At 39.3% G+C, this 24,381-nt stretch overlaps 1 protein-coding gene across 2 annotated transcripts in view; it reads right to left on the minus strand.

The window, feature by feature from the left end:
• Positions 1-3,034: 3,034 nt before the first annotated feature.
• LOC127358667 (plexin-B2) overlaps positions 3,035-24,381 on the minus strand; it is a 180,719-nt gene continuing 159,372 nt past the window's right edge. For both annotated transcript variants that reach the window (XM_051391925.1, XM_051391924.1), the window contains 22 exons: positions 24,158-24,340; positions 23,939-24,050; positions 22,624-22,833; positions 22,445-22,528; positions 21,290-21,385; positions 20,516-20,652; positions 20,323-20,423; positions 18,813-19,042; positions 18,124-18,305; positions 17,904-17,970; positions 16,306-16,452; positions 15,262-15,339; positions 15,042-15,120; positions 14,373-14,473; positions 13,013-13,094; positions 12,238-12,389; positions 10,871-11,031; positions 8,330-8,477; positions 7,399-7,463; positions 6,800-6,875; positions 6,251-6,325; positions 3,035-5,859 (listed from right to left, as the gene is read on the minus strand). In XM_051391925.1, coding sequence (XP_051247885.1) covers positions 5,755-5,859; positions 6,251-6,325; positions 6,800-6,875; positions 7,399-7,463; positions 8,330-8,477; positions 10,871-11,031; positions 12,238-12,389; positions 13,013-13,094; positions 14,373-14,473; positions 15,042-15,120; positions 15,262-15,339; positions 16,306-16,452; positions 17,904-17,970; positions 18,124-18,305; positions 18,813-19,042; positions 20,323-20,423; positions 20,516-20,652; positions 21,290-21,385; positions 22,445-22,528; positions 22,624-22,833; positions 23,939-24,050; positions 24,158-24,340 — 2,671 coding nt within the window. In that variant the 3' untranslated portion in view covers positions 3,035-5,754. The remainder of the gene's footprint in view (positions 5,860-6,250; positions 6,326-6,799; positions 6,876-7,398; positions 7,464-8,329; positions 8,478-10,870; positions 11,032-12,237; positions 12,390-13,012; positions 13,095-14,372; positions 14,474-15,041; positions 15,121-15,261; positions 15,340-16,305; positions 16,453-17,903; positions 17,971-18,123; positions 18,306-18,812; positions 19,043-20,322; positions 20,424-20,515; positions 20,653-21,289; positions 21,386-22,444; positions 22,529-22,623; positions 22,834-23,938; positions 24,051-24,157; positions 24,341-24,381) is intronic.

Consider the following 24,381-nt stretch of genomic DNA (forward strand, 5'->3'; position numbering starts at 1 on the left):
CTCTCTTGTTTTTACGTGTGCCTCGTTAAACAATATATTTTCAAACACGCTTTCAGTTTTACGTCATTAAAACACACAGATCTTCAAATAGCGGACGAATAAGATCTACTTACAGCGAAGGCTCAGTTCCCTGTGCTGATCCTTCATCCAGTCATTACACATGAACAATTTCCTGTACCTCAAACGAAACATCACATATGTAGGTCACATCCTTCTACTGAACTGGAACATCGAGTGGGGAATATACAGATACAATGTGGGAGTTAAACCAACACATTTCACAGGTTTTGTGCCAAACAAAATCCAATGATTCACAATCCAGTACGCTAATATTTCTGTGTAACATATCTCCCCAAAAAAACAGACGAGTACAAGAGCGTTTTACTATGTCTTGACAAAGCCTATGCTATCTTTTGCTTCTGTTTTCTTAATTTTTCATTGCCTGCGTGAAATGACGACGTACGTGGCAACGCAAACTGCTGCAGAGCCGTTGGTGAGCGAGGCAAAAATGATCCACTATCTTGGGTTTAGCGTTCGAGTATCGGTCTTCCACAGGATTTCCTTCATCAGTTGCCTGAAAAAACTGATGTGTTTTTGTCATTTTCTATCCATATTTCTAAGATAATATCAACTACTGGTCTGGATGGAGATTAAACTAAACCAAAAAGTTAAGATCATTTGTAAGCATTCAACAACTCAAGGCTTGACCGTTTGCTAATGCTTACGAAGGCCAGCCATCAGAAACCTAAAGAGTTGGACGTGTGAGGGTTAAAAATATTGTGCACGGACACTATATAGGTCAACATTTTGGTAGATACATTGGCTTTGAGTTAAACTGATATCACTTTACATAAACTAAGTTAACAGCCAGGAGATGATTAGCTCAACTAAGAATATTAAGATTAATAAACTCAGGGAATTAATGAGCTTTAGAGTTGTTGGTAGGTAGTCTCGAACTTTGGACAGAACCATGCTAGCTGTTTCCCCCTGCTTCCAGTCTTTATGCTAAGCTACGCTAACCACATTCTGACTCCAGTTCTGTACATGGCGCTTTTAACGGTCTACTCAAATGACACGGGGTTCAAATGTTAGCATCCAGTACAACATAGGGGTAGAATATGGATAGAAACACCGAAAAAAAGACACACGATTGAACCCATGTCGTTACAGAAGCTAGGTCAGCTAGCAGAGTGGGCTAGTCCCCAGCATTTGGTTGCACCAGCTATTCATAAATCTATTGCTAAGTTTGGATGCAAAGTGCTATCTAAGTTTTTACTGAATGCGAGCTACTTTCAAACTAAAGCAGGAATGTCTTAGCTTAAGATTTAGTAATGTGTAAATCATCCGTAAGAGGCACAAAAGATATATTCTTTGTAAATATAGTATTTGAGATATGTTGTGTTATTTATATGAAATTTCATCATTATTAAACAATATTTAAGTTTCACGCCGGACGTGTTGACCGTAATCCTCTTCTTTTTGCTATAAACGAGTCAGATATTAGCAAGCTAACATTAGCTTTGTCAGTTGGTTCAGTTAGTAAACTGACTAAGTTACATATTTTAAGGATATTTCATATTATTTTCAAAACTGTACAATTACCACCAAACCGTGAACTCAATAACTACAAGAGGTTTGTGTAAAACGAGTGATTTGCATGAATTTGAAGCAGATTATTTCATGTTTAGAGAACTTTTTATATAGATATATTTTAACATTTTTTAACAACAAGCACACATACTATAGGCTTCTTTTTTGACAAATTCAGTGCTTTCTTGTTCCTGACGCTTGACCACTCTTCTATTAGACATACATTTCTTCACAAAAGTGAACCAAATGTTGAGCTATAGGCCTACTGTGTATTTATTCTTTAAGTTTTCCTTAAAATCAAAAAGGCCTTGCGACCCCCCATGAAGCTTTGGCGACCCCTAGTGGGGGTCCCAATCCCCAAGTTACCCCTGGCAGTTACTAGGTGTAAATAATTAGTAACTATGTGGTGCAACCTGTTTTAATCTCATCGGTTTGAACTTATGAACAGCTGGTGAAACTGACTCCTGCCCTCTGCGTAACAGATGTTTTGCACTTTATCGGTGTTAATCATGGTTTTGTTTTTTATAAATGTCTGACACTGAAGTGAAACTTACTGAATGGTTTCTGACAACTTCTAAAGCATTGAATTCTTGGACAACAGGGCTGATAATAGTGGTATAAATGTGTTTTTGTACAAGGTTTAAAAACATTCTCTCAGTACCAACTTTGCCCTTTCTAAAATACTTTACATCATCTCCCATTGTCCTGTTGTGATCTTCCAGTTAAAAACCACAAACATGCAGTAAACCTACTATAAACGTGTATGTGCCTCTAGACACCTTTTTTCTTTTCTTTTTTGGCTTTTACTTCCAAATCTACTTTCAGTTCTACTCTTTAAGGCACTCACTGGTGGCAAAAAGAAGGCAGAAAGAAGCTAGTTTTGGTGAAGGAGTAGAGATATTGACTTTTTTTAAGAGATAAACTGCGTGATACTTCTCAGCATTAATTGGATGTCTCGTATTTTACAGTTAATATCCGTAGTGTGAGTGGATTGAGCTCTGATGTCAAGCAACACAATGTGAAAACACCATTTAAAGAGCTGAACATCAAAAGCAAACGTGGCAGTTTGCTTTGAAAAGCTGGTGAAATTTTGCGAAAGGTCTTCCAGTATCTGAACGTCAGAACCGGCACTGAAAAGAACCTCCAAAAAAGTTTCACATTTTAACAGTTTGTTTCTTTTTTTTTTCTTTATAAAAGTACCACCAGATTATTTAATACACAATGGTTTGTTCCCCTTATTTCTTATTTCTACAAGCATCAAAAACACACAACTCAAATGACAACTCGAGTTCCTGGAAATAACACACACACACACACACACACACACACACACAAGATAGTTTCTTGAAGTTATTTGGCACCAAAGTGGCTTTTAAAACCAAATTTCTGAGAGAGAAATGCCCAGAAGAAAGCTAATGAGAAGTGGAGAGGAAAAAAACAAAACAAAAGCTAAGATGTATTTATTTCAGTCTTTGTATCTGGAGGTCATGTGGTGCCAAGAACCTTGCAGTGTGTCCATCCGCAGCTTAAGGAGTCGGAGTACAAAGATACAGCACCAGCCGTGAGGTCGTATTGCTTCAGAATTTAAACATGCAGTTTGTAAGAATTGAAACCTCAGAGGAATCAATAAATCCAAACTTCACACACAAAGAAAAACACCCCCAAAAACAAAAAACAAAGAAAATCCTTCTTTCCCAGAGGGTGAGGGGGTTCATCATCCCACTTACAAACTGCATATTTAATCTTTGATTATAACTCGAGCACTACATAAAGCACGTCGTCTGGGCTTAGAAGGCAAAGAATAATGTAGATATGTGATGACTCTATGGTGACGATGATTAATACGTAGCATAGGAGAAGATAAATGAGTTCATTTACACTTCAGTGGTGTAACGGCACTTAAACGCAAAACTGTTCAAGATCTTCTAATAACTTGGTCCTCAAGTCACTCACTTACAGAGCGGTTGGTAATAGAAACGATCATATGGTTTATGTATTTCTTCATATTTCTCTAATTAAAAATTGACATGACATATATATGTATATTCCCTCACTCTGCTTTATGGATTGTTAAAAAAATTCTTGAAATATTTTTTTAAGAGAGTTTGAGCAGGAAAAAGCCTATTTCTGGTTAAAGAAAACCTCAAGAACATTACGAAACATTTAATGGGGAGAATACGGAGGAGGCAATCATTAGGAGGCACATATCCAAGTCTCTGCAGGTGCTGCGTCACAATTATTTTGCACAAAAATACAAAAACAAAATGTTATGTGAAAAAATATTTGACTTTTTGCTTATCGTGTCTATGTGTGATGAAAGAATCCTGTGTATTTATAATGTTTATTGTGGTTTATTTCTTTGTTTTTATGCTTTATAAATCTTCCATAGTTAATAGGAATAAGACTATTAATTGTTAGGAGACATCAAGATGGTTGGCTGTGTGTTTTAAATGTATGTACACCTTGGATAGCAGCACTGATACCGACTGCAATAACCTGGTGAAATCAAGTAAATAGAAGTCAAACTGTGTAGTAGTGCTGTTGCATTGGATGCATGTATCTGCAAATGGGACTTACAATAACTGGATTTAACAACACCTTAATTTTAGATTCATTTTAAGCCTTTTTAAAGGATCTGTGGGTACCCTGTCTTCAGAAGACACTTAAGTAATTTCCTCTTACGTGTGCAGTTAAACAGAAACAAAATGCAGCATTATATACGAAGGGAGTATTGCAAAAGACGTGAAATTAAAAAAAAACAAAACAAATCAGACTTAACAATAAAAGTGTTTGGCTGTTTAGAGCACATGATTAGGCAGTCATGATTTTTCACAGAAAGTAAAAACAAGCTGGTCCTCAGCAACAGAGCGGCAACGGCATCGGTAACTATTAACACACTCACACACACTTACGCACAGGATATGACATTATGTATGGACCACCCCGATTAACACTTTACAGAAAAACTAAGTGGCACTGTATCAGTCCATTAAAAAGATACATGTCATGTTGTATATGGAAATGCAAAGCCTATGCTTAAAGCCTGCATACAAAGAATAATAATAAACAAACTAAACTGAATGAAATTATTCGGCAATGATTCGAGTCACCAGCACAGTGTCATCAGCATAGAAACACATACTGCAGCTAATCTGATATGAAAAACAACATTTGGCCGTGATACAAGAAAAGTCTATGTTGCAAGTTTGATTTTTGGACTTAATTCAACTCATCGTACCCTGAATTCACTCTCCTCAGTTGTGCCATCAAGACAAACCATGACCCTAAATTGGCCAGTGGTGCGTACCATAGTGGGTTTTCATTGGTTGATTATTATTTGAGCGCACTTGAAGGTTCTTCCGGGCATTTTCACGCTATAGGATGACAAACCGCTCCCTGTTGCTGACAAGAGATCAGATTTCCTGGCTACAATTTAGTATGGAGACAGAAAAACTGACCTCAGATCAGGAGTTACGAGACAAAAATCACCTTACATCCACAGTTCATAGACTTTCGCTGTAATATGATAAGGTCACAAAGCGTCCTGGAGCAGCCGTACTTCCAATGAAAACTTCCAAAAGGGCAGCAAAAAGAAAAATATTTGGTAATGTCACATTACTTCAATCATATTCTTCAATTATCCAAAAATCTTCAATCTTCATTCCTTGTGTGACACTTTCTTCATCACTTGTTATATGGAAAAAATTAAAATTTAGAAGCCAAAACACAGAAACAGCTTGATCCGAGAATTACACAGACCGAACGCCCTAGCTACCTTTAAAAAAATAACCCTTTGATTTCACAAAGCTCCCATGTGCAGCCATATTATGGTCGCCATTTTGCAATACCTCCTTGGTATTTGTTTCGGGATGCCAAGTGGAAGTAAGCCATACAAGTGTAGCGGATATCAGCGCTTCAGTGTCCACCACTCTGGGCATATTTTAACACTTCATTTGTCTAAAATCTCCCTTCCTCACCCCCCTTCAGTCCTTATGTGGTTAACAGCTTCCTGTAGCTCCACTAGCCCCTCCCTCTTCAGTCCTTATATGGTCAAACATTCGGTAGAGTCCACGAGCTCGTCCTCCTTTGAGTCTTTAAATGGAAAACATCCTGTGTTTTAGTAGCCGTTAGCTCCCCCCACTGACCCCTCCGTGATATCAGAGGTCAAAGGTCAGTGACTTTGTTCTCCAGGGCGGCAGCGATCTGTTGGAGGCGGAGGGTGAGCTGTTTATTCTGGGCTGCTGGGTCCTCATCAAGCGACTGGATGATCTGAAGAAGATGATAACACAAAATTTAACATTTTGACCTTTTTTTATTTTCACTTCTGGTATATCTGACTAAAAATCTTTTACAAGAATAAGTTAAGATCTTCCCATAAACAGCCGGAATTGTGTTTGTTTTACGATAACTATCTGTGAGCTAATCATTTAAACTTTTAACCATATTGGAGGTTGATGATGCTTAGATTTTATTACAAAAAACACCAATATCAGCCCAATAATAACAACATTGCATTTGGTAAAGGTTATACAAATGGCTGTGACATCATTTTGGTGAAATAAAGAAAGTAAACCCGCAAGAATACAGCATTCATTTTTCTCTCAAAAGTAGAAATTTAACTGTATGTAATAACAATTTGAAACTGAAAGGCATTTCTCACCACATCATAGTACTTGCTGGCGTACTGGTACAGCTGATGTAAGGCCACCTGGGTGTTCAGCTTGTCTGTGTGTTGCTGCAAAGTGGGAAAAAAAAGGTTAAATATTAAAACATTATAAAATCCCAGTTTCACAGAGATGGTTGTAATATTCATAAAAAATGTCCACACAAACATCTAGTTTGTTTCTAGGTTTATGCTCATCAGGTTGTTAAAGAAAACGAATCATAAAAAGCAAATTACTCCAAAGATTAAAGTCTTTATTGGTTGTACTGGGTTTGTTATTGTTGCTCATATTTCAGGCTTCAATCAGGAAACATAAAGTAATGCACTTGGCAGCAATAATGGCCATACTTTATATCCAAAATGGATCTGCCTCTGATCATAATTACAGAAGTACATATATTTATACATTCATTCATACTGATACCAATGAATGGTAACTGTTTAACTCATCTTTAACAGTGCATCATATGTTTTTATATGTAAAACTCTCCTGAAGTTGGACAGTACTATTCCATAATTATCCACATAAGCAGCGTAACTTCATACCCGGGACACCTCAGCAAGGTGTGTATTCATGTCCTGGTCGCTGACTGGAACCATCTGTCTGATGCCCTTGTAGTAACTGTGGAAAACAAACACAAACACAAACACAAACACACACACACACACACACACACACACACACACACAGAGTCAAAACATCACATCCAATCATTTAGCAAATTATATCAGGTGATAAAATGACAACGACGCGTTTATTAAACTTAAATTGCCATATATATATATATGTATGTGAATCATACATGAGCAGCTCAAAATATAGTCTGTTGTGTACTTCATTAAGTCCATTATAAAAGGATGTGACATAATGTAATATTTCTGTACATTAAACCTCTGTTTAGTCATTATTCATAACATTTGCGTTTGCAGTACCGGCGTCCACGTCGTCCATTCATTCCTGATAATGGACACCTCAAAGAGCATTACTATATTAATAATATTCTGCTGTTGTAACAACTCTCAGTTTAATACGTTTTCAGTCTCATCAGTTGAACTCTTTGCCTCTGCAACACAGCTGTTCTTGTCAAATACAATTAGACACACATCTGTTCAGTTTCTGTGTATATTTAGCGCTACACACTCACTCGTCCACCATCTTCTTGTACGTTGAAATCTCTTTTGCATAGAGCAGCTTGTTGCTGGGAGACTCCTGCAGTCAGAGAAAGGAGAATAAAACAGAAAAGATCAATTTCAAAGTCTCAGAATCAACTTCCAAAAAAAGATGTTTAAAAGAGAACTCCTCCCAATTCCTGCACTGTTACTTATTATCAGCCTGTGATGTTCAAACAGTGCAGAGTTCATTTTATGATTAACTGTTGTAATTAACTCTCCTGCCGCAGCCAGTTTCCATCAGCCGGCCTCCTTGCGTCCTGTGTGTACCACTAAGACTGCTGACAACAGCCATTGAGGGACTGGGGACGTGTTCTCAGTTAAAGATACACTGGACTGTAAGGCCGCTTAGAAATCATAGGAAAAAAGGAGCTTCAGAACTTGCCTCAGAATAATCCCCTTTATAAGTTTTCTTCAGTATCAAAGTAATCCAGTGATAGTTGTCTGGACATCCATGGGTACACTGCAAACAGGGACTGCTAATGGCTAATTCGGCTTACTTTTAATGGTGCTAATTTGCTAAAATGTAGACAAATACAGGCTAAAAGCGGTGCTTAAAGGAGCCCTACCTGTAACAGCCCATTTAAGGAGCTTTACATAGAATATTTTTGACTTAATCTGTTTTCACAAACAAATGCCCTATCTAGTGGCAGTGTTTAGTTTGTCTCTTCTGTACCAACCTGGCAGTTCAACATGAAAACATACCTATGCAATATTATATTGCATTTCTGCTCATAGATCCTCCTAAATGTTACACACTGGACCTTTAAAATACAAGAATGCCGCTCAGGATGGGATTTATATTTCAGGAGGAGCAACTGACTGAGTGGAGCTCCAGACTCCGAGAGCAAAAAGTTTCCTGTCTCCTAAACACTTTGTACGATCTGTATTGGTGGGGGTACTGACTCTGCTGAGCTTGTGCTCCGTCTTGGTGCAGGCGTCCATGAAGGTCTGAGCGATGACGTGCAGCGACGCGTCCACCACCTCCGTCACGTGGACGTCGAACATGAAGTGCGGGTTCCTCAGGATGTTCACCCAGAACCGACTAGGCAAGCTGAGGACACAGAGAGACAGAGGAGGTCAGGACGCTTGCTGCCAACACCGAGACCTTTAAAACTTTATTATTATGTTAAATACCTGGAACTTGTGCTGATGTTGATCTGTATTGTAGTTTGTTCCTTATTTTTAAGTCTTACATTTTGTCCACCAGCTTGTTCCGCCTTAATTTTCCTACAGTTTATTGTCTATGTGGTTGCTTCTAGATGCTAAAATAAATAAAATCAATACAAATATGGTGCAAAAAACTAAATGAAACTTGGTTTGCTAAAGTTTGTCTGAAACTAATAACACTGACATTGTCACCTTTACTTAGTGTCTTATTTATGTATTTATCAAATTAAAATTAGGCAAGAAGAAAAAAGAAAGAACAACAAAAACAACAATTCTTATTTTCAGGTGATTATACACAAATAAAAACATACATAATGAATATTACATATTACATTTCTGCTGATAGATCCTCCTAAATGTTACACACTGGACCTTTAAGTGACTGAGTAAGAGTACTTAGTTACTTTCCACCCCTGTCAGTTTCAGACTTTTTACGGACCTGCTGACGCACTGTTTCCCTTTCCCTCCGTCCTTTCATCTCCTCCTGCTCCGTATCTGCCTCCACAGACCCTCGTCAATAATTCACTACAGCTAATGAATATTTCATTGTCCGTCGTGTTTATGTGTATGTGTGTGTGCGTGTGTGTCTTCCTGATGATTGACAGGTGGAGCTCAAGGCCAGTTTGAAAGCAAGAGAAGTAAAAAAAAAAAAAAAAGCAATCTTTCCATCTCCATCTGTCTCCAACGTCTCCGCTCTGTCATCATTTATCCGTCCTGATAACAGACGATCAGATCGGGCTTTCATGTTGTTGACTGCCTCGCTTTAACGGTGACGAGGACATAATTACACTCTAGTTTAGCTGATGAGGTATAACACACACACACACACACACACACACACACACACACACACACAGCTTGAGAAGCGGTGTAATTATTTCGCTTAGCAGGTTTTCTTCACAGGTCGTATCTCTCCAGCTGAGATTCAGAGGAGCTTTTGAAGAGAGAAGCTGGCAGGCGTCGAATCAGTTAAAGAGTCACATATATCAGTCAGTCAGTCTGTCGCTGAGAGTCCGATCCGAGTGTTTGAATGACGTCAAAGGAGAGTTTTAGTCTCCCACTTACAGCTGGGATACTGATCACACATGTTTCAATCACAGATGCTTTCCTGTTGTCTATATTCCTCTATAAAGGTTGTACAGCGCAAACACCGGCAACACCATTACTCAATTATACTCAATTATGTCTATTGACCTAATAAATAAGCAAATTCCGATAATTGATTCATTTTTCAAGCAAAAATGCTAAAAATAATCTGGGTTTATGTCTCAAATGTGAGGATTTGCTGCTTCTTTCTGTTTTATATCATTATAAATATTTAGGTTTTAGACTTAATAAATCATTTTGAGACATCATCATGTGCTCTGAGAAACTGTAATGGGCATATTTTAATATTTTCTGATTACTATTATGATTAATTGTGGCAATAATCAAACAAATTAACTGCATGTCCTCTTTCAGACTAATGGAAAGTTTATTTTACTACAGTTTGTATAATTGTGTCTGTAGATTTCTCCTAAATTCGGCTAAAGTAAGTATTAGATAATGGCTTATCTAAACATTTCAGAAAAAGTAATCAACTGGGGAGGTTTCATGGTGATATCTATTTGTTAAATTCACCTGCAGTGTCTTTCAAATTGTATTGAATTTTACAATACATACCTTTGAAGGCAGTTTTCTCTCACACTCTGTGGCAGAAATCTCCACTTCAGTAACACTTACATACAGCAAACCTTCCACTTTCATTCCTCTCTATATTCTGAAGGTTTTTACAGAGGCGTTTGTTCATACATCATTTATAGTCTGCTTTATATCACATTTTATTCCTAAAAACATGGCAAAAATAGATGTTTTTTATGGCTATTGACAATATACTTCCAACTATATTTCCCTTGGGATAAATAAAGTATCTATCTATCTATCTATCTATCTATCTATCTATCTCTCTCTCTCTCTCTCTCTCTCTCTCTCTCTCTCTCTCTCTCTCTCTCTCTCTCTCTCTCTCCTGATTTATTTCCTCTCTAATATGTCAAAAAAATTTAATCCTGAAACACATTTCTAAGTAGTTAATGCCTTATTTGCATATTTAAACATACAAATTCAGAAAACTTGTAATACAAAAAATTATTGTTTTAATGTAAATAAACAACTGGGGAAGTTTCACGGTGATACCTACTAGTTAAATTTTTTACCCTATTCACCTGTAGGGTTTAGTAACTGTAAACTGAAAACGTTTCTACCACGTGAACGGTGGTCTGACACGGCTGTGTCGTGTACCTGTTCGTCTTCCAGATGTGCAGCGTCTCCTCGTCCACGTTGTCGTGTCTCAGCGCCTGTTCGTCCAAGAAGTCGAAGAAGTATTTGACGGCAGGAGGGACGACAGAGCTCGAGCCCAACACGCTGCGGAAGAAATCGTCCACAAACTGCTGCAAAGTGCCCTGTAACACACACACACACACACACACACACACACACACATATATATAAAGCTTATGCACTGTGATATTTGAAAGAGACGTAGATGAACGTCGTTAGATTTTAGAGAGGAAGTCACAATCTGTTTAGTTTCTTCCATTTTGAAACCAAACTAAAACCCACTGGCTCTGCACATTCACTCTCCTGAGAAGAGGAAACCTGTTGAATATGACCTTTCCTTTTCTTTAGTGGCACAATCAGGCAACCTTTTCATTTTCAAATTAAAAGCATATCTTCTGACTCAAAAAAAACTCCCAACGGGAAGAAATGTCTTGAGTTAACGGACCCTGTGACCTTTTCCTCTAGCGCTGTGGCTTTGTGTCGTCTGCACGGTAAACTGTAACGCTGTACAACTCTTCAACCAGTGGTGGAAGACGTATCCCTAATATCACTTATAGCACTTTAGGGGGTCAAGTATTCAGGTCATGTGACTGCATGACAACGCAAAAAGATACTCAACAATCAACTATCTTTAAGCCACCAACACAAAGTGTCTTTCCATCTTTCTCTGCTCTGATTGGTTGTTTTCGTTCGGGCCCGGTGGATTCTCGTAAATGCCATTCGGGGCACTAGGAGGAGCCAGAGGAAGCTGATATTTTCATAGATTATCTGTCTCATGTTCTACTGTCAGGATATCAAGAAAGATTCAGCAAATATGACAAAAAGTTATTTTTCTACAAATTACCTACTGCAGCTCTAATTGTCAAATGTTTAACAAAATAATTAATTAATAGCTATTTTCTAATGTATCTAGACTAAAATAAAACAATTTCATGATTTTTATGATGTTTTTCTCCCTAGATACATTATATTGAATAATATTTATGTAAAATCTTAATCTACATAGTAACTTTATATGTTAAATAAATGTAGAATCTGAAATTTAGTGGAGCAGAAGCAGTGGCGGATGAAAAGGGGACCAGAAATGGCACAGAAATTTGTGATGCATTTATGGTGAAACAGCTTGGTTAGGGTTAGCACGAGTCCACAGAAGTATGGAAACACTTAAGTGGATGTACTTTAAACCACAGAGGCTAACAAACATTATCTTCAATCTCTCTCTCCCCACAACACACACACACACACACACACACACACACACACACACACACACACACACACACACACACACACACACACACACACACACACACACGACAGAGCTGTACCTTGACAGACAGCAGCCGGGTCAGGTAGATCTCAGTGATGGCTTTGGTCATCGCCTTGTCCTTCATGCTGCCTCTCTTTGACTTCACTTCATCGATTTCGTCTGCCGGCCTGACCAGGTGGAAGGTGTTGTCGTCCTCCAGCAGGGAGTTTTCTGTTGGCGAGACACAGACAGAGAAAGAGTTACAGAGTTACAGAGAGAGAGAGAGAGAGAGAGAGAGAGAGAGAGAGAATATATCTTTTCATCTGTTAGAGCTTTTTGTTACTTAGACACATAAGTGACTTTTATGTCTTTATTCAGACGCCGTAGTCACATATTTGACACCATGTAATTAGAGAGCAAATATATGCGACAGTGCGACAGGCTTTGAATGACAGCACATTAAGTTGGAGCTCTTGTTTAATTACTGTTTGCTCTCGTTCTGAGTGTAAAGCGTTTTGCTGGATATACATTTGTTGTGCAAATTAGCACATTTTTAAGTCGATAATGCCTCATTTTCACATTTAAACACTTTTTTAGAAAACTTAATACAAAAATGTCTTAATATAAGTATTCCTACATACAGATATGCAAGAAATGTGATTCTAAAGCGAGTTTTCTGAAGTTTAAAGAGGAAAATTAATGTTTTTTACGGCAATATCTCCTGATTTCATGTTCAGTAAAAAGTCAGGAACTTCAAAGTAACCACAATTTACAGCCATCAGATAAGTTGAATGTAAAGTTATCCTCAGTGTGTGTGTGTGTGTGTGTGTGTGTGTGTGTGTGTGTATACATACTCTCTTCGTGGCTGTCTTGGTGCTGGTGGAAGGACTGTGTGTGCAAAACTCTGGACAGAACCAACGTGGCATTATCCCGGACCTGGAAGACAAGAAATCGATTAAAAAAAATAAAACACTGTAAATCCAGATTCTCTGTCTGGTTGTCTGTACCTGAACTATGCACGCGCTTATCAAGGAGCACTTTGTCTCACAGCAGCTTTCTCAATAAATCATTTCCTTTAAATGTCAGAGGGGAGGATTGGACGAGTGTTTTTTGTTGCTGTTGGTTTTTTTGTGAAGCACGAGTCTCGTGTGGCTCGACATTTCTGCGCACGTCAGGTTTTTTTGGTCGCTTCAGCGCCGGAGAAAAAGGTCTGGACTCGACACACGGAGGCAAAGCTGATTAAAAAAACATACAGACTGACTCGCTGCATTAGCTTTGAGACAAACCTGAAGGCCAGCTGACTAACAAAAAGCTGACAAACACAGAAAAACAGCAGGTAATTGTGGTAATGTTAAATCCCCCCCCCCCCACACCTCCTCTGGAGAAATAAATCCAGTCTTAATGGGGCTTAAGGTCTGGATTTCAGGGAGTTTTGAGGCTTTTCAAACATAATAAGGCAAAACCGGAGTTTCCACCCTTTAAAGAAATCCTTCTCTGAGACATTTTCCAGGAGTTTTTCTTGATAATACAGGACAGAACTTCACCGGTAGGCCCAGTACTGACACGTTTAAATGTACCTTTCTGCTGCTTGAGGGTCTCTCACATCAAAACTACAACAAGACGTCCGACGACTAAAATATACAGACCAGGAGCTTAATGGTGGATGGTTAAAAAGTGGCTTAAAACTGGATAAAAAGTCAATTTATGACTTCTGGCAGACAACCACAACACTGACAGATGCACAAAGGAGATAAAACGCATTGACAGACGACCTGTGTGAATGAAATGACAGATTTCTCGGGGTTTGAACATTGTTGGAAACATTTAGGATAATGTAAGTAGACAACTCAACACAATATATAAGATAAGTCAAGTGTTTATAGACACTTTAATGGATAAATGTTACATATTATAGATTTAATTCCATTCACATTAATTTGGCCACAGCTTATAAGTAACAGTTTCAAATCAAGTAGAATTTATTTGACATAAAATGCAGCTTCTCGCCGATTACCTTAATAAAAGAAGAATTAAAAAGAGTTTGGTGTACGATTGATTACAACTAACATCGCTGTGCGTGTATTTATTCATTTGATCATGCATTTGGTATACAGCGTCTCGACTGGGAAACCCTAAAAAAGCAAAAATTTTGAACAGCACTGTATAAAATAAATCATAAAGTATTCACATGAAAAGCCTACAGACAGCACTCACATTGTAATGAGCCAGAGTGTTGAGTCTCTTCCAGCGTCCTTCTTTCTGGGAGGTCAGGTCGAGGTCGGACAGGATCTGACCCGTGGAGCCAGGACGCCATTCTGTGGACGGATGAGAAAATTAACTGTAATGTGTGTCTGTGTGTCTGTACAGAGACAGATACAGAAAACTTCAATGTGCTTTGGTTATGTCTATGTTATTCTCTAGCGATAGGGAGCCTGATCTCAATGAGATTAGCTAATTAAATAAAGATTATTTATACATTTATCTACCTCATTGAGTAATTTTGTGATTCTCAGCATAATTTCCCTTTGGGACTAATAAAATAATCTCTTTATCTCTCTAATTAAGGGTAAATAGGTTTACCGTCTGTATAAGAGCTTTGTGCAACTCCTTAACTAAAGTGCAGTCAATACATATGATGATAAATATGATTAAAACAGTTTTATTGTCTTAGTATTTAAATTTTTATGCCACCAAATCTCACTGTAGCCCTGCAGGTCCACCACACACCTGCAGGGGGTGACAAACTCCTGGTTTGTGGCCTTGAATGTTGTATTGTAGCATCCAGTGACAGTCAAATTATTTGTTTATATAAATACCAATAAAATAACTGTTAATAATAATGATTCTAAAGTATTTTTCAGATATATTTTGACTGTATCTTACCCAGTGCAACATTCTCCACCTTTGGTCTCTGTGAGTACGGCAGGTTCCTGTAGACCTGATCAATGATCTTCTCTTTCACCTGGAGAGCAAAAAAAATATGATATAAAAAAACATTTTCACTTCACCAGGGACCGGACAAACACAAACACATCACATATTCAGCTCCAGATGCTGAAGAAACTCTGGAAACAACAACCTGAGAGAGAAAACAAAAACCCACCTGGGAGATGGTGTCACAGTTCAACACTTTCACCGGAGTCACATCTGGTCCCTCCCCGTGCACCAGCACCTGCAGAGTCTGACATCACAAACACACCTGTCAGACACACACTAGCCAGAGTGCGCGGCGACCTACGGAGCTCATTTACTTCTATCAGCACAATAAAAGCAGCACGCTTGTTCCTGCTAAACTTCTGCTTGATCAGTCGACTAATTGTTTACTCTGGAACCACAAAAATAGAGAAATAACATATATTATATATATTATATATTTATCTCAGACCTTTTGTGCCTCCGCGGGCCCTGAGGTTCTCAAAATGCGGCTCTCCTGGTGGTTCCCAAAACCAGATTAAAAACCAGAGGTGACATCCTTCCTGCGGAGACCTTTTATTCACCCTGGTTTTATTGTTCCATCTTTTTATTTATTGCTTTGTTCTACAGTGTTTATAGTTTGTTCTGTATATTGTTACTGTTGCTGCTCTGGTTCTTACTGTTGTTTTTCCCTTGTGAAAGCACTTTATAAACCTGTATTTGAAAGGTGCTATATAAATAAAGTTTATCATCATTTCTTTTTATTATGCCTTTGAAGTATGTTCTTTCTGTCTTCGTTTTGCTTTTACCTACACTGTACAGCACCTTGAATCTACCTTTTGTACATGAAACGTGCTTTATGCCTTGCCTTTTATACTCGTGCTTCCGCTTTGTGGTCTGTGCTACAAATATTTCAACCTCTGCAAGTACAGCCACAATCAGCGATCATCCCCCGACTGTAGCCGTAACACAGCCTAACCAGCTCCAACAGTTATCTATCTAGCTGCAATCAACTAATTGTTTTAGCTCTTAATGAAAAGATGAACTGTTTTTTTTTTTTATGTGATCATTAATAATAAGCTGTATTTTGGCCCAACGTCTAAACTCTGATCTCAGAGGCTTTGTTACTCTGATAGCATTACAGTCAGGAGAAAACACTGAATCACACCAGAAGGAATAAATCAGCAGTTCTGATCTAATAATGCTGTCTCTGTCTCTCTGTGCGTGTACTAACCAGTACAGAGTACTCGACGTCGTCCCCCAGCAGTCCTGTGTCGTTCAGAGTGTATTTGGCTTTCTTCATCTTGGCGTCCACTGGTCCCTTCTCAACCTGGTGCTTCAAGGCCTTGAACAGTTTGTACAAAGGCTCTCCTGCCGTGTCCTAGAACAAGGACACAAACCGCGTTAGAGCCGCTGGTTTCGATGGGACCAAAAAACGTTTTCCCTTCTGCAACTCCTTAAACTTAATCATTTATTGACAGAACTCTGGTGCAACAAATCAAACGCCCCCCCCAATTTATAAGCATCTGTTGGACACTTTCACAGCTTCAGCCAATAAGAGCTCTATTAAATATGCAACCTGTAAGTGTAAAAGTACAGTAACTGCAGCTGTGAATCCTCCTTTATTCCAATTAGATTTAGCTCTAACACAACATTTATCTCATGTGAAGAAAATATATATATATTTAGTGAAAGATTTGGTTTGTTGAATACAAAAGGGAATTTAAGGAAGGTATAATGCTGGTTTTAATACCAGTGTAAGTAAATAAAGTTCTTGCATTGAAATTGTTAATTAAAGCCCCTAAAAGGAACTTTCCTTTTGTGTTGATTTTGGCGCCCCCTGTGGACAAAAGAGGTAGTGTTTCTATCACCTTGAGGCTGTATAAAACTTGTTCCTCCTTGTAAAAGTATGAAAGTATAATCAGAAAAATTCAGTTTTATGTCCCCTGTGACTGTTACACTATTATATATGATATCATTAAAATTATTATGACTCATGCATTAATGTAAAAGCAGGATTTTAATGTTGGAGCTAATTTTGAAGGATTTTCTATCAGACTGCAACTAATGATTATTTTTTATTATGGACTCATCTGCTGATTATTTTCTCCATTAATCGTTATTTTATTATTTTAATCAAACCTACAGTTCAAACCTCAAAACAATTAAAAATAAATGTAAATTTATTTGAGAATTTTAATTAAAAACTTATTTTAGACTAATTGATTTAACAAAACATCATATCTTAGAAGCTCTTCATATGTCTTGTTTGTAAAAATAATAATTTGTAAAGTAACTAAAGCTGTCAAATGAATGAAAGTGTTTAAGCACAATAAAAATGTGCGATAATCAACTAATAATTTCAAAGTTTTTAGGGAGTTTCAGTGTCTAAATGTTGGGATTTTGTTAGGTTTGAGGGTCTAAATTGAATCCACATTCAGCTGCTGATCCTAAATCACATCACATAAAGAGTCCATGTTGTTAAAAACGTGTTCTCGAGCTGAAAGTGTGAACACGATGTTCGGTACAAGAATGTTAAATTATAGAAACCCTGAACATCAGCACAACATATCAGCCGCTGCCGTCAGCATCGAAGCATCGACACAGGATGAGCAGAAAAAAATACAGGCACAGTTAACGGGTCTCAACAAAAGACAGAGGCAGGGGGAAAGTTTCTTAGAGTCAATTATAACTGAAGGAAGAGGAGAAGAAAGAAAGGAAGAAGAACAAGAAGAATGGCAGGTGAGAAACAGATCGAAGAGACAAACAAACCGAGGGAAAGTTAGAAAAAAAACAATAACAACACAGAATAAGTGAAAGAATCTGTGTTACCCGGAGGAACTGATAGAGACAGATGGACATCCAATTACAAAGCATCCTCTCCACCACCGTCTCTGACCTAGATACACACACACACACAAAGACAATAGATTAAACATTAGGACTGTACAGAAGCCATCTTTGTTGTTATCATGGAAAAATCACAGTGTAAACAAATACAAATGCATAAACAAATACATAACTATTACAGCTGTGTGTATGTATTCCTCACCTCCTGAGCATGAGTTTGGGGTTTTTGTTCTGCACGTGTTCGTCCATCAGCTCCAGCAGCAGCGTCCTCATGATGTCCGTGTAGTACTCCAGTTTTCCGTGCAGCGCCACCGTCAGCAGGGAGGCGAAATAACCGCGAGACCGGGCGTTGAAGTCAGGACGGCTTTCCAACGTGCGAATGAACTATGGGGGGGGGGCAGAGAGCGCGATGGACTTTACATCATAGAAACAAGATCCACTTTCTAGCTTTTCACATCTGCGTCTAATAATAAGGCTAGTAAGGCTATATCCACAGCAAGATTACTTTATTGTCAGTGGTGATACCAGCCACCTTTCAGTCCCCAGCTGCAATACACCCTCCTGCCGGTGCCGGGGATTGAACCAGCAACCTTTTGGTCCCCAGTGATACACATGGTGATGCAGGTTGTACCAAATTACAAAAGGGTATTTAAATTAGTGCCACAGGTCTCGGGTCACCAACGCCCAAGTAGATCCAAACGGGAATGGAATTTGATTCACAAACATGAAATTGGTTAAATAATGTTGTTTTTGGTGAAGGAGGTTAAAAATAGGACTTTCTATTAGTTCCAGAAACCTCGCTGAGACGGAGTTGAAATAGCTTGACAGTGAGAAAAAGACTGAATAAGAGAAATAAGAAATAAGAGGAAATAAAAGAACCTTTAAACTCACATTGATGAGGAAAGGTTTACTGTTCAGCAGGTTGGAGAACTGGTTGAGCGCCTGAGCCACGATCGCCTTGCGGGCTTCTGGGATTTGGATTTCTCTTGTGATCATGGTGTCATTGGCGCCGTCCTTGGAGGGCAGGAAGAAGTTTCGGTCGGTGTAGGTTTTGTAGTCGAGGAAGGGGATCCGGGCCTCGCTCAGGTCACTGGTGTGGTCCTCCATTTCAATCATCAGATCTGACAGACACAGAAAAATGATTAGATATTGGCATCGTCAACTGCTTACTTTTAGGCTGGTACATGTACTCAGTCTCTTTAGCATTACATCATGTTTAAGTATCCTACAAGAGAGTGTAATTTTCAAACGAGTCAGTGGGACACGACCAACTAGTGGAGCTAAAATTGGCTTGTGTGCTCAGGTCAGTTGTCATTTCAGACAGAAAAATCAGTTGCTGGACAGAAATAAAGAGCCTGTTTTCATCTTTTATCGTCGGAACATCCATAACCAGTGCCTGAAAATTGCCATTACCCTAATTCAGCACAACCCTAACCCCAACACAACCCTAACCCTAATTCTTTGGGTGTCTTTATCCATTTTAAAGACATTTTCAGCGCTGTTTTCTCAGTGTTATGCAGTTATGCAGGCGTTGACTCTGCCTCTGATTGGTTCTGCCTCCTGACCCATTAACTTACTGTTAAAAAGAAGTACTGAGGCTTCAACATCTGATATCATAAAGAACTGCATGCGTGGGCTGTACAAGACTGGAAATCTCGAGTGCCTCAGGATAAGTGCTCTATGAAGTTGGATTTACATGATTTTCTTGAACCTGGGCATCTTGTGCTACACTTGGCATACATATTCGTGTCTTTATATGTGCTAGAAGGAGATTCAACCACTTTGACTATTCACAACTCTTAAAAAGTCTCTTTGGAAACATCTGACATGTGAAGAGTCTGCTGACCCGCCTCCCCCCCCACCCCCCAAAGCTCAATAACAGAGCTGTCAGATTCAGCTGAAAACGGTCCACCGAGCTCGCCAAGAAGACCTGAAGGGAAGGTTCTGATGTCTGAGCCAAAGCCCGTTCTGCTGAATCGCGCTGGCAGGACTTCACATTATGGAGATAAACTGTCGAAGCGGCGACATCCTCTAATCTGTGGACGCAATGTGTGACAGGATGCTGACATAAAAATTGAGCTCTGCGGACGCGAGTTTGTGCTTCGTCTGCTGCTTGACTCAGACGCTGGAAACTTCCGTGTGGTTGTTGGAGACCCGGTAGATGTATTAATACTTCCTGGGTGTTAATTAGACCTCAGGAGACCCCCTTGGATTCTCCACACTCTGCCTGCAATGTTATCATAACCTATAAAGCCAGTGGGCAAAGCAACTACAGCAAGATTGTAATAAACTGTATTTTATTTCAGGTCTCCTGTGAAATTAGTAAATTAGCACTAACACTCGTCATCCCAAAATAAATTGTGAGTGCGAGTTCACAGCTTTTTCCAGGTGTGTGCGTTACCTGTGAACTCTTTCTTGCAGCGATCTCGTACACTTTCCTCCAGATTCTCCAGCTGGTGTTTCACCTTCTCGTACTCTCGCTCTGCCTGCTGACTCTTCCTCCTGACGCAGACAAGAAGAAGATGTTTAAACCCCTGAACTCACAGAAGTTTGTTTGTGTGTTCCAGTATTTTTTGGGGGATAATCTATCGAACCTGTAGCAGTAGACGGACACGGCGATGAAGAGCAGCATCGGTATGATAACCGCAGGGATGATTATAGCCAGAGGAATGTCGTCTTTTCTGGCGTAGTAGACTGAACCCACCAGCCACTCACCGTGACCAAACTTTACCTGTAGAGAGACAGAGATTATCCAGTGTGAGAACATTAAAATGAAATCTTTGACTATTTTAAAGTGGATCTGGTATATGGAAACATGCTAACCCTATAAATCAGCTACAGGTATTCTCTTTATGGCAAATTGGTGCCATAAAAAAGTAAGCCGAATTAGCTGTTAGCAGTCCCCGTTTGCCGTGTACCCATGGATGTACAGACAACTATCACCGGATTACTTTGAAACTGAAGAAAACTTAAAAATGGGATTATTCTAAAGGAAGTTCTGAAGAGTCTTTTTTTCCTGATGATTTCTGAGATAATGATGTCCTCTGGATATAGTCACACACTGAGGGAAATTAATGTGTTTCATGTCTGTGTGTTAAGATTTGACAGAGTTATGAGTATATTGACTCAAATTCCCCCTCACACAGTTTCTGTAATTTCCCGATAGTTAAAATGCCGTCTGGGAAGAATGGCTTAAATTACAGAGGAGCACAGGGAATATTTCATTCCCCACCGACTCCTGTAACGTTAATCCCTTTTTAAATGAGGCTTAGGACATTGTAATTGTAGGCACATGATGCCTTCTACTGTATTAACCCTGTTTTACATGAATGAATTAAACATGTATGAAGTTTGGTCACTGAGTTTACCACGAGCTCCAGCAGGTCGTTGGTTGTGTCCCTGCGCTGGCGTTTGGACCTGGATTTGGGCTGTGTCGAAGGAGCCTCCAGGATCAATTTATCATCCTGTACGGAAAGAGGGAAAGAAAATAGTGACCCAACTGTTGGTATAGTTTGCTTGGGGAGTAATGGATTACATGTAACTGAGTTACATTAAGTCAAAAAAAGAGGATTATTAGCAGATTTTCTTTAAAAATTAACTGAGCAGAGGCTAAAAATCTTGGTTTCCTTTTTCGTTTCTAAGGTTACAATGTTATTATAGAAACTCATATTCATATAAAGTAATGAAAAGTGATCAAGTTACGCTACTTTGACACTGTGATACTTGTATTAGATTACATTTTTAAAGAAATAAAGCTGAAAACCTGAAAATAAAGAGGCACATTAGCTTTCCAACTCATCCACAAACTGTTGTATAAAATAGTGTTTCCCAGGTTTTATACGTCAGTGAGATGTTTCCCTCTCAAATTGTTGTATTTTAATTGTTTCTGGAGTCCAAAAAAACACAGATGTACGAGGAGTTGATGTTTTTTTTCTTTCTTTCTTCCTCTACATGTTAATAGTTTTGCCCCTCAGCTTCATCTTGTGACACTGGTACAAAAACACCATGTCACATTCACTTTAGTCATATTTTAAAAATGCATGCGGAGGACCGGAAAAAAAAGAAGCTGCATCCATCTCTTTGCTTTTCAGGCTTGGTGAACTGGATAATTGTACGCTTGATCAATTGAGGTAGTCATCATCAGAGTAATTTCTCACCCAAAAATAAACTACAGAGGAAGCATCGGCCTCCAAATGTGTTTTAAAACTTAACACAAAAGGTTCTCAACGTTTAGTAGGTCAAACTTTATTCCAACTTTAGCTTTTATTCTGCATTTGAAGAAGGCACCTTCATCTTCCATCTGTTAAGTATGGCATTTCTGGAGCCTGTGTTGCTGCAGCATGAAAGCATCACCTGCCAGACTCAAAAAGGGAATTCAGTCGAACCAATGTGCCCGTCTCATATCCTACATTTAATAAAACTCCAATATCAGCTCCATCTTTTCCAGTATAAATCCATTATAGAGCCATTATAAGTGTCTGGAGGTTTACTTCTTACGAAGCTCTTTTCCAGTGTGTGTTTACCTGCAGTATGTTAACGTGACAGGAGGCGTCCCCGACAAACGCCTGGGCCTCTTTGGCCGTCATAGCCTTGGAGAAACCTCGACCCTGACGGAAAGAAGAAAGAAAGGGTCAGCAGATTGAGAGATAAAGAGTGAAGCAAAAAAAAAAAAAAAGGTGTCAATTTAACCGTCTGTCCTCACCGTGACGATGATAATGCTGGTCTCGGTGATGACGTTCTTGGCGAGGTCGTTGAAGGTGGGGTCGGGGTGGTAGTCGAAGCCCTTCAGCTCCTCGTTCATGTTGTCCAGGTAGAGAACCGTCCTGAGGGACTGGCTGTCGTAGGGGGACTTCACCTCTGGAGACTCGAACTGGAGGACGGTGTCGTTCTTACTCAGAGCCTCCTGGACAAACTAAGAGAGAGAGAGAGAGAGAGAGAGAGAGAGAGAGAGAGAGAGAGAGAGAGAGAGTTTTCTGTCTTTACGTTCAGTCAGGACCAAATTACATTGTTCGGTTTCTTCAAACGCAGACAAAATAAAAAACTCGAACTACAGGAAAAGTTTTCGAAATTCATATCATTTTCTTCTGATGGTTAAAAGATAAAAGTGTCTGTTTGTAGTGATTCAAGGTTTTCAGTCCAGCTGTAACTTTCACTTCAGATTTCCGCCTCCCCTCTGTCTCCCTCTGTCTCTACCATCTTTCTTCCTTCTTCAGTCTGCCTCCCCACTGTGCCCGCCGCCCTCCCCGCCCCCCCGCCTCTGTCTTCCCGGTTCAGACGGCGGCTTTTGATGAAGCGACGATAAAACGACTTCACCTCCTCTCCCCTGCAGTGAATCTTTCCTAAGAGACTCTGTCACTCAAAGCTATTCAGCAGTGAAATGGAAGCGCCGTCCCCTCAGTTCTGTTTTAGGTTTCTGACTCAGACAGAAGAAATGTCACTTGAAGCTGCAGACCGATATACATCCATGCTGATACTGTGATTTATTAAAAAAACTGATTTGGTCCCGTCGGTGGCGTCCACCTCTGATATTAAGTCGTTTGATTGATTGCACATTTATTGCAGAGCTGATCAGTACAATTGCTGCAGAGACTAGTGCTAGTTAGCTAAGCTGCACTGACGTGGCCCATAGATGTATAAACTTACAGTTTAGCCCTCCGTTAAGATAATCCAATAGCACATTACCTTAAATAACAGGTTTTCTTTTTGCATTTTAGATGACGCTTACAAAAAAGTGCCCTAATATGATAAAAAAACAAAAACAAAAGTGGGAAAAAATGTGAGATTTGTAGGAGTGATAAATAAAGAGGAAGAGGAAAAACAAACTTTGTGAAGAGAAATTAGGTTGTGTGTGAGAAATGAAGTAATCCAAGAACCAACACACTCCATCAATCTGGCCAAACAACAACAACAACAACAACAACACACACACACACACACACACACACACACACACACACACACACACACACACACACACACACACACACACACACACACACACACACACACACACTTACCTCTACAGGAGTGGTGTTCTGTGAAAACTCGTCAGGGAAGGGCAGGACTTTCATCGTGGCTCTCTGGATCAGATCAAAACCGCTTCCCACCACCACAATCCTTCGACCGCCACTACACACACACACACACACACACACACACACAAACACGAAAATTAATTTAACCATTAACTGTTGTAAAAATATAATAATACAATAATAGTTTAAAACCATACTCACCACAGGAAACTGGCCTTGGGGTTATAATCTATGATCTTGGGGTTATCAGAGTACTGGTATGCTGCTGGGACGTCTTTGGTGGTGTTTCTACCGTAATTCACCGTCACCGTTAACGGATCAGAGGGCACCTTCTGACCACGATACTTCCCGGTCGTGCAAGTGATCCGTTTACCAAACGACAGGCTGAAGAGGAGAGAGGAAGATGGTAAACGGAGAGCTTTAAA

The sequence above is a fragment of the Dicentrarchus labrax genome, unplaced genomic scaffold, assembly GCF_905237075.1.
Source record: "Dicentrarchus labrax unplaced genomic scaffold, dlabrax2021, whole genome shotgun sequence".
NCBI lineage: Eukaryota > Metazoa > Chordata > Actinopteri > Moronidae > Dicentrarchus > Dicentrarchus labrax.